Below are 11,155 nucleotides of genomic sequence, written 5' to 3'. Positions count from 1 at the left end.
AGCGAACATCCAGGATGATTACCAGTGTTCCATGGGGATTATAAACAAAATCTGAACCAAATAAGACTGCAAAGAGGAACATCGCCTTATAATGACCCAAAGCGGTAAAATTTCAATAGATGTTTTACCTCGTATCCATAGGAACGTCATTTTCATTAATATTATCCAATCAAGTGGCAATTACAGGGAAACTGTCTGTAGCTTACGTTCGTGACAAACAGTTTATTTCAACAGAAAATTATCAACCAAAAGGACACGATTTCTACGTGTATTTGTCACGTGGGAAGGCCTAATGTAATCTTTCGACTGTTCATCATATTACAAGCCAGTGGGGCACCTCTATGTGACGCGAAATGTTTAGCGTGTATGGATTGAGGTAAGTTTGAACACAATGATGACTATATTTTGAAAAATATTTTATTGACTACGTATTTATTTTTTTAAAAGAACGAAAAGGAATATCCTTAACCAAAAAAAAACCTATTTACAATAGACTTAACAAAAATTATAAACAATTGCGTCTTTCTTTATAAACAAAACCAGACACGTCACCACATTTATTCATAAATAAACAAATTTATGAGTTAGACTCATTTCCACGGAAACTGGAAGACATCTTTGGCATACAATCATATAAACAACTTTGGTGAGTTTTTTGTCTTGCTTCTTATTCAAATTGAGGCGGGCGAGGAAAATAAGAACCTCGCACCACACAATGCTAGCTGGCTGCCATTTTTTTGTAAAGTGTGCAAGACTACACAACTGCATGCTGGGATAGTAAAGATGACGGACTGTCAGGGCTAACCTGGTAAAGATTAGTTGACGGGTAGAAGCAGCAAAGCTTCAGTGTTGTTATAAGCCCAGCCTAGCACACAGCCGTCCTTCCACCACGACGATCCAACAAAAACTACCAAGTATTTATAACAGCTAAGAGTGTAGTCGGCACATACCCATATCCGTAAACAACACCCCATTGCTCAGAGTTAACAAAGCAACACATTGTCGACATATGTCTTTAAAAAATTTTAATCGTCGTGTTAATTAAAAATTATTCCTTAAAATTCTGTAGCTAGTGTTCAAATATTTGCTATTTTATTTAGCGAATTGGTAAAAACTACCCATAAGGGCACAGCACCCTTTTACACAAATTTAGAATTATATATAGAACAGGTAAACAATATTAAATATTATCCAATTCGAAAAAAAAATGCATTTTTGTACTTTTCCCAAAACATTTCGGTTATGTGTGTGCTATTATCAATATTGTCATCGCATTACATTTAATGACCCTGAGCAATGCGGTCAAACAGATATTAGGGTATCAATATTCGTCTTCCATCTATAATCTCCATTGGCACATAGGAAATAGTTTGGGAAACACTACACCAAAATACTCCTAAATAGTTACAAATATTGAGATCAAAAGTAGGGTAATATTCTCATAACAAATGCATGCTGGTTTCTTTTAATAAAAACAAAACTTTTATAGATATCGAAGATTTCGGATAGAAGAATTAACAGTGAATATAAAGGTAATTAACGGCTTGTTTTACTCAGTTTTAAAGCGATGAGAAAACAAAAACGAATGAAAATAAAATAATAAAAAAAATGCTATTCAACAATTCTTATTTTTCGGTGGGGTGAAAACAACCGTAAGATTAGCACCATAAGAACCATGCATTATTTTAGAGAATGTTTTCATAGAAAAAATAAATGTTAAAATCAAATTGAAATATCTTGGAATTAATTAAAACTAAGACACAAATTTAACAAAGATAATTAATGTCAATCTAAGAAAACAAGTTCTAGTGAAAAAAAACATACACTACTTATGAATTAATTTCCTGCGTTAATTGAAGCACCTGTTAAGCCACTTAGTGATCTGAATACAATAGCCAGCAGATTGTAATTTAACAAGCAATCTCCCAAAGTACCTCCTAGTGCCAGGGATGAACCAGCGGCCTTCATGAAACAGGATTCTATCATCAAACATTTCATTACACAGGTACAGAGTGATGCAAATACCTAACCAAACTCACTTTATTTTTCTTTGTTACAAAAACTGGTTTTGTCTGAAAAATAGACTTAGCTACTGGGAAATGAAGAAGTCACATTCATGATAAATAAGGTTTCTGTACCAGTGCAATTCATGTTTGATGATAAAAGTGAGACCTATGTTGTAAAACATGAGCCCCTCTTGACTGTTCTGATTTTGTGCTTTGCTGGAGTTTTGTTTTTGTGCTTCCTTCTGTTTCTGATCATTTCATTTCTTCCAAATGATACAATTTTTTTTTCACGTTTCAAGTGACAAAAAATACATATTGATTTCAAATTTTTACATGAAACAAGACTGTTTTGAATTTAAAATGAAATCCACCAGAATCAGAAGAAATTGCGTTTTTAGACTACCTGTAGGAATCATAGCGCACGACCAATAGTTAAACATGAAACACCACAAGTATCTGATTATATGCAAAATGTAAATGCTATAAGAATTCGGGCGATGATGAAAAATGTTTGCGATTGATGGGAATCTTTTTAAGATTCTAAGTACTTGCAGTAAGGCTTGAGAAAAAAATAAATGCATTTAGAAGTATTATGCGATATAACTGAGACAATTTGACAAGATGCTTGGAGCTAACAAGCACTAGTCATAACGCTGTGATTCCTAGTCAGGCTCATAACAGACCTTCCATGTTCCGCTCATTGTGACCTCTTGGCCTGTGTACTCCACTGAATCGTATTATAGTGTTTTATGGTATTTGTTATAAGTCTTTTAAGTATTCAGAAACGGATTAATATAAGTTTCAAACTTGTTAACGGAATCCGATCTCATATTTATTGTAAAATAACTGTTATAGGTGTTTATAAGAAAGACAGATAATACATTTATACTAAATTTCTATAAATCTTCCATTTACTTGACACAATACTACAGACAAAATGATGACAGAAACGCCTTTACAATGATGGGGAGCTTGGCTCGGTTGTTATTACGTGGTTAGCACCTAAGTATACAATACAGTATATAAGACATATTGTTTGGAAACAGAAATGATGCACAGTTCGTCAATCTGATTAACTCCGTGCCATACTATAACTAAATTGTCCTTGACCTTTAACAGCACCATGGTTACCGCACCTACTGTTTTTCCTTATATGGAATATTGTTCATCTGCTCAGATTTACTTTCCTGCCAAGGGAAATGATATTCAGTTGTTTTATAATGTTAGTCAAACTTTGACATTAACCTATGTGTACATGAAACTATTCAAGAGAAACACATTTTAGAACATGCTTGTATTTACTTATCTAAAACATATTAATATGAGCCAATGTAGTTTGATTAGGAATCTGATTAAGAAAAGTGTAAGAATTCATAAGAGAGGAAATATCCGAGGGAGTAAGTTCCAAAAGTTCACAGAACAATAAACATGTTACAATGTTCCTAAAGTTGTCTTATTTTAGAATGTAGAAGAAAATGCGTATTGGCCAATCATATTAAATAAAGGGCTCTAGCCACGCCCAGTAATAATTAAAGCCATGATACAGCTGCAGAATGGTTTCCGAAAAGCTAAGTTATATAATTTTAGAATGTCTAATAACACAAGTTGCACATAAATTCTTTACTCATGAGAAAAGTGTGATATATTTTGGACGGTTCCTTGTAGAAAGATGTAGTTTAACTCCTTCATATCAATGGCAAGATGCTTGATTATAAAGATTAAAAGTCAATTTGTTGACCTTGACACACACGCATCACCATACAGCCAATCTAATGTGAATATGACTCCCATCTCTAAATGCTTGTGTCAATACATACACATATGGCTGGCAGAATGTGTGTAAAACATGTGATCTCAACCCTATATTTAAAGGTCAAGGCCAGATTGAAAGTTGAAAGGTCAAGGAGAAGTGAGATCATGCAAGGACAAAAAAGCACAACACATTTGTTTTACAATTATGTATATTGGATTATACTCCGAGTTCGGTGTTTATTGGGCATCTCTTAAAGAGTCAGAAGCGGAGGCAGACATGACACAAATATAAGCATGGTAGGACGACTTTACAATGTCGTCTGGCGAAAAGCTCAAGCAAATCTACTATAAAGATATATAGGAGGTGATTTCAGTGTAAGGTCATTTAAACCATTGAAAATCTACATTGAATGTATATAATTCTATAAAACGAATCTGCTAGTCTCTGTTACCTATAAGACCTTCACCGGAGAGTATGGCATTGAAACCATAATTACTAATGAAAAATTTACAACAGTTGAAAACTAACCATACCGTTTTTTTTTTTTTGACAATTTATATCAATATTAAACACAGAAATGAAAAAATAATATATATCAATACAATAAAACCCCAAAGTTACAATGTTTACCAATCATTTTGTTAATGATTCCATCACTTCTCAGCAGGAACTTAAAAAAAATCCATCAATTTCAGTAAATCAATATTTCCAATCATTCATTTTAACATTCTTTTCTTTCATATATCTGATCTTAAACACTCATGACCTCGCTGATGCAGTTTTTAACCGCTTTCAAAATAAACCTACTGCGAGTCCAGCCTTTAAAAATGTTAATTCTAATAGCTACAATCCTATATAAAAAGTCTGTGTCACGCAATATGGTCATCTTGTTTCTTTGAAATATTCAATACTTCTAGAACTACGAATTTAATACAAAATAAAATAAAAACAAAATAATTAAAAAAAAAATAAAACATTAAGAAATACTTCTTCATCTATAACTTGGAAAATTGACTTTAGTCCTTCTATGAATCACTATTAATACATTGGAATATCGGTAATTTACAGATAAAAAGCATCAATATAAAACTAAGATTTGTAATATAAACCAAAAAAGTTTAAAAGCGTGACACACACTTATTGTACTAGATTATAGTTAAGAAATCAGCTGTTTTAAACTCTGCAATCCGCATATGGCATTTTGGGCACTTTGCTAGGGGTTGTTACACAACCCCTTTGGTTAAGTAATTAACAGCTCACACAAAAGCTTACAAAGCGAAAAATGGGTGTCACACCTCCCTGTCACCACCAGGAACCGTGCACATGGTTGTGTGCATCGCTCATAAATGATCAGTCACATGTTATCACACATGACACCGTTACCGTTCAACACATTCATCGTACAATTAAGATATATCTCGCCCTCCCCATGGACATAACATAAACAGGATCTACTTCTACCGTAACAGTCTATATATAGTAACAGGATCTTTATTGTACTCCTTTGTGACTCCGATACCATTCTGACTAAAAAGCTGTGGCTACATCAGATGTTTGCCACAGCTCAATATCTATACTTTAAACTGAACGCTTTAACTAATAACATATCTAATACAATATTATCATTAATGATTCGAACCATTCCAAAAGTAAATGATATATAATCAATAAAAAATGTTTCTTTTTTGTCAAAGGACATCAACCATTTCACACACAGTAACTTGTCACCATATAAACTACAACAATACAACAGAATATGTGACTATGTGATGGACCAATCGTTGTGTTTGACACAAAGACTGTTTGGGTTTTGTGTGATGGACAAACCACTGTGTCTGACATAAAGATTGGTTACTGTGATTAACCAATCCTTGTGTCTGACATGAGAAGTGTTTGGTTTGTGTAATGACCCAATCACTGTGCATGACACAAAAACAGTAAGGATCAATTGCTGAATCCAACACAAAAACTGGTTACATGTTGGACCAATTGCCATGCCTGACACAAAAACTGGTTATATGATAACCAATTGCTGTGCCCGACACATAAACTGGTAATGTGTTGAAGCAATCGCTGTGCCCGACACAAAAAACTGGTTAAGTGTTGGGCCAATCACTGTGCCTGACACAAAGGCTCTTTGGAGTTTAAACTCTCTCATCACAGCCCTATGACATAAAACCACAAGCAATACATACTATGTTATACAAAATTCATCAACTACATGTAACATGTTTTAATAATCTTAAAGTTCATAGTAACTTCTGCCCAAAGGTCAACCACACAAATGTCAGTTTGAATCATACACATACATACACACACATATAATATAATCTTTTAGCACTTAAAATATGGCGTCTATTCTTATACCACAAAGAACCAGTATAAGTTTATATGGCAAAATGGATTTCAAGCAATATGTTAACAGGCAGCACTTCCAACTGACTTTGTGATAATTTTTGTAGCTAATTTTGTGTAATGGAAGTGGCACTCTCTGTATAACAGAAACAACTTTTTACAAAAGCAAATTTAACTGCAAATTGATTTGTTAGTACTAATATATGGCACTACAATGACTTTTAATTTTCAATGTAACATAGTCAGTGGTTAAAAACCACTATTATTGACTGGATTTCTTAAAATGAACACAATTCATTTCTTGGCTGGATATCAATCTACAGCAAAAGCTGGATCCAGCTTTAAAAGAGAATTTGCAAAAAAGGAAGTCCATTTGTTAAACAATTTTTTTATATCCTAACGAACACAGCAATAAGTGATTGGGTGACATGGAAACGATTTGAGAAGTGACTAAGATTACAAAGTTAAAATCACTTCAATTGAAATGGCACTTTCACATGTTAACTGCAGGGTTTATCTTCTCCTTACGAAACTACAACCTACCTCCTCTGTAGCACTTGTCATGCCACAAAGCTATACTCTACCCGATGTCTAAAACTTCTACTCGTTATAACTCCCACTTAGTACTATATTGTACAACCTACATCAGTACTTTTACCAAGGAATCTGTCCCGCCACAGAACAACACTGACATGACCTAGTATCTAACACTGGCTGCTTTGGAAAACGAAATTGCTTCTCTGGCAACAGTCATTTAACTAAACCATTAAGTTATTCCAAAATTTCCAACAATAAACCACATTTCAGAATAGCATCATCTGTAACCTTGGCAACAGGGGCCATAATTTACCAACATGGTTACAACACATGAACGATCACAAGAGTTTGACTCTTTCATTAAAAAAAAATTAAGATAATTACATTAAAAGTGATATCCTATTGTCTAGATATTTAAAGAAGTGTTGAGGGCAATGTTAAACAGTTTGCTGGCATTTATAAGGAAATATCACAAGTATATGCACGTTTGGGCAGAAGTACTACAAAACAACATATAAAGACAATGAATCCACAGTTCACCCCAGTACTGTTAAGTTACCTAATATTGTACAGATAAAATAGGGCTTGTAATATACATATCAAGATATCACAAAACCACACTGATTAAAATGAAGTTATGAACACGCCGCTCATGGGCTTGGGTGCCTTTGATAAAAACACTGCCTACGCAGACATCGCTGCTGACACTGAATTTAGTTAACAAGAGAGACAAATCCTGAAACAAAACCAATTAACCAAAACATATCTCCTGAAAAAGTCTTTTCCAATAAAAAAGAACATATTGAAGAGAATGACAGCAGAACTGACTGGATAAATCTGACATTTTTATTGTACTGTGGCTGCAACATTATAAACCGTGCGTAGCAGTGGAACGGGACGAGCCGAATACGCTATTATGCTATGTCATAGACTATCAAACAATATATATAGAACGAAATGAGAAAATACAAATCGCATATCAAAATCCACTGAGTAAAAGAAACGAAAAATAAAAGAGATCAAAATAGCCCAAATGGCGAGAATTTAATTCTCAAAAATTTGAAAAATTTGTTGGAAAAAATAGTCTTTCTTGCATATTTAATTATTGAATTTAATCACATTTTGGAAGAAATGATGGGTTTAATATTTTCAATGCTACCAGCAGATGGAAACCTATAACCGAATGGGAAAGGTCAAAGTGCGTTTAGTTGTTATATTCAATGATACTAATGAAAGTGAAGAATGGAATAGGTACAACTAGGTAAAAAGAAGGTTATTTATTAAAATTAAATGTAGAATATCCAGTTGTTAAAAAGTACAATGCACCTGGTATAAAGATTGTTTTGTAGCTAGAATTTGGAACACTGTGTTAATGCAGACACCTTTCCCCAATATTTTTGAACTCTGTGTATGACCTTTCCCATCACCTGTTTTAAAGGTCTGGCTTTCTCAACCGAAATCATTCCCCGATGCGGGCAACAACTCGGCACATGACATGTGATATGTAGACATTCAAACAGATGAAGTAAACATATTTGGTTTTTTTCTTCAATTTGAGACATGTAAAATATATATACACAAATTCTATAACAGTCCTCTTAACATCCTCCGATCCCCCAAACACACATCTCACTCCAAGTATGGTATGATAATCCACCAAAAAAATGACATTTGTGCTAATTGGATATAATCAGTCATATGGCATGCTTAAATGACCAATCAAAATGGTCGTAACAACATGTCTAGTTCAAAATCACATACATATAACAGTTAAGGCTACATTGTTTGTCTCTCAAAAACAAAGTCCAGAATGGTGGCCCTGTTTGACGCCAACTTACCTTTTTTGGATGTTCCCCATTAGTGGGACAGGGGTTCTGATAAAGGTGCTGGGTCCAAAGGGCTGTACCATTACTTAAGTGGGGAAGAAGGGTTAAATACTACTTATGTAACTACCACCGATAATGATACTCTAATATATAAGAAAAATATTATACAGGTAAGAAATTGTATGAACAAAAAGCCTTTGTCCAGTCATGATTGTGATTGGTTTTGTCAACACTAAGGTTTTGTAACATAGAATTTGTGACATGTTCTCATTCAGCGACCTTATTTTAATATAGTATATGTATTTAACCATTGGTTAATCAAACATAGGTTTTAAAAGTCGGTCAACAATCACTAACAATGATTTAATTTAGAATATGAACAATAAATGCTTGGAACACGTGACCTTCGATCAGGTCTTTTTATACATACAAATCTTCAAATAGTTAAAACAGTTACAATGGAACAGTGTTGGTTACCTTCAGCACAGAAGGGCATACATACTGGTTCCCTACCATCATCAGCAGAGAAAACTTTATGGCACAGTTTTGAAAAAAAAATACAAAGAAAAAAAACGAAAAAACAAACAAACAATTGTTCATTATAACAAATTAGTTTAGTGTGCACCTTGTAGAAGAAATTGCACCTTTTTCATCAAAATATATAATTTACAACAGTATCTTTAACTAAAAAATTACAGTCATAACAAACATGTCATCAAGTACACAGGTTTTTGTGTAGAAAGGGGACGGTCTTTCTTGTTCAAAAACTCAATACTTTTTGCTTTATGTGGCATTCATCCTACATTTACCTCCATTAAAGTGCTCTGATGGGACAGGTATTGCCAATTAAACAATGTATTGACCGACCATGACATCCAGAGCATAGTGTCCACTAAACTGGACCAATAACTAACCTTGTAGTATCTACCTTTTAGAGGCAATCTGGATTTTAGGCCAAACGACAATGAAAAAAAAAATTACTATAGTGACAAAAACATAGAACCATCCCCTATCTACACATAAGGTTTACCGAGTACCATGTTGAAGTGATCAAGGGACATAACTCTGCTGTTACAATGCGTCACAACTCCCCACTGTTCCTCTCAGTCATGCATGTAAGTGTAAAACATGAAATTTATACATATCAAACAAAGTATTCTCTTGTCGTGTGCACAATGTGCATCTCCATAGATACAGAAAAACCACTTCAAAATCATAGCTACTAAAAACTCTTAAAGGCTAGCAGGGCTTCACTCCGGGTGGCCATATTGGATATAGCATTAAGGGGGAAAACAGCAAGGAAGTGACAGGCTAAGCAAGGATTTGAAAAAAAACACAAATCAATCCGTTACTAATGCCCAAATTTCAAAAATTAAAATTAGGCTAAAAAATATTTTGCGTAGTTTTATCAAGGTTACTTTATCGCCTAGCAACTAGGGTTATTTTTAACTGATTTATGTTATCATAAAACAATCTTTATCATTAGGATTTGTCTTTGATGAAAAGGATTAAAAAACAAAATAAATTTGAGCAATATTCAATATTGTGGAGAATATCTTTTTTAAGTAAAACCTGTTTCTCTTTTGTCATATAATTTATCACTTAAATGTAAATAAAATTGAAATTTCTGAAATCTAGAAAAAAAATGCATTATCCTTTTAACGATGACTTTTTGTCTCCTTTGCTGCAAGTCTAATCTTGCCACTTAACTCCTTGGAGTTGTCGTTGATTAAGTTGACAACAGGCCTTGTACAATCACATTACTATGATTTCTTCATATCTTATGCACAGGTCAAGGTTATTATCAAAGTCAGAGAAAAGTTCATCACCGGATTCCTTTCACGGATTCATTTCCATAGCACCATGATTCCTTGGGCAGAAATCATTTGTAGAAAAATCCATTGGCAAGGAAGAATACGAGGTCAAAGTCCACGATTTCAAGATCACTGTAATTATTTCAGTATAAATCGTCCCCGCGACTTCACTCACACCTACATGATAATCCTTGTAAAACTTGTGGAATACAAACACTTAAAATCGATTTGTACTAAAAACAACTCAAATATATTGAGAGCTCACTGACCCACTTAGTTTCTCTTGGTTGTCATGGCAACTAAATGAAAAAGAATCATAATGCATTGTGGGCCTGGTTACTTGGAAGGAGGAAGTGGTATGGGGATGTGGTAGTATTTACACATCGCACGTGTACACTTTCCACGGACTGCATCTCGACATACGGCCGCTCGTCCATCCTTCACTTCAACATAATCTGAAAGAGATCAGAATAATCCATAAGTATGGCTGATGTATTTAAGGAAGTGACAAGAAAAATATCTAAAAAAAAATACACTGTTCCCTATAACGTAATAATCTCTTATATATTCACCATTGGAATCACTTACCCTCTGTTATATGCACACTCTTGCATTCAGGCCTGTTACACCGGCCCAATTTAAAATCTCGGCAAACTGGGAGGGTGTCCAGCAACTGAAAATACAACAGCCAATCAAATCCATTTTACTGCTGAGAAGACAAAATAATCTCATATTTGTTACATACAATTTGATTGGTTAATTCTCATTTATTATTGTTTAGTAATTAATAAACCACAGAAGCATTGTGTAGTGTAACTGGATCTCTGCTATGATGGTTGCAGAAAGATTTTACAATAAGTGAAA

General features: G+C 33.9%; 1 protein-coding gene across 1 annotated transcript in view; it reads right to left on the bottom strand.

Moving 5' to 3' along the window:
• Window positions 1-395: 395 nt before the first annotated feature.
• Window positions 396-11,155, bottom strand: part of LOC132546043 (muscleblind-like protein 3) — a 159,103-nt gene continuing 148,343 nt past the window's right edge. Inside the window, exons 13-14 of the mRNA XM_060209741.1 lie at window positions 10,880-10,964; window positions 396-10,746 (exon numbers count right to left, since the gene is read on the bottom strand). Of these exons, the coding sequence (XP_060065724.1) occupies window positions 10,628-10,746; window positions 10,880-10,964 (204 nt within the window). The 3' untranslated portion in view covers window positions 396-10,627. The remainder of the gene's footprint in view (window positions 10,747-10,879; window positions 10,965-11,155) is intronic.

Source organism: Ylistrum balloti, unplaced genomic scaffold (genome assembly GCF_031769215.1).
Source record: "Ylistrum balloti isolate Yb309-2 unplaced genomic scaffold, AGI_CSIRO_Ybal_v1 Utg369602, whole genome shotgun sequence".
Classification (NCBI taxonomy): Eukaryota; Metazoa; Mollusca; class Bivalvia; order Pectinida; family Pectinidae; genus Ylistrum; species Ylistrum balloti.
The sequence above is the reverse complement of the archived record's forward strand: the minus strand, read 5'-3'. Positions and strand labels throughout refer to the sequence as shown.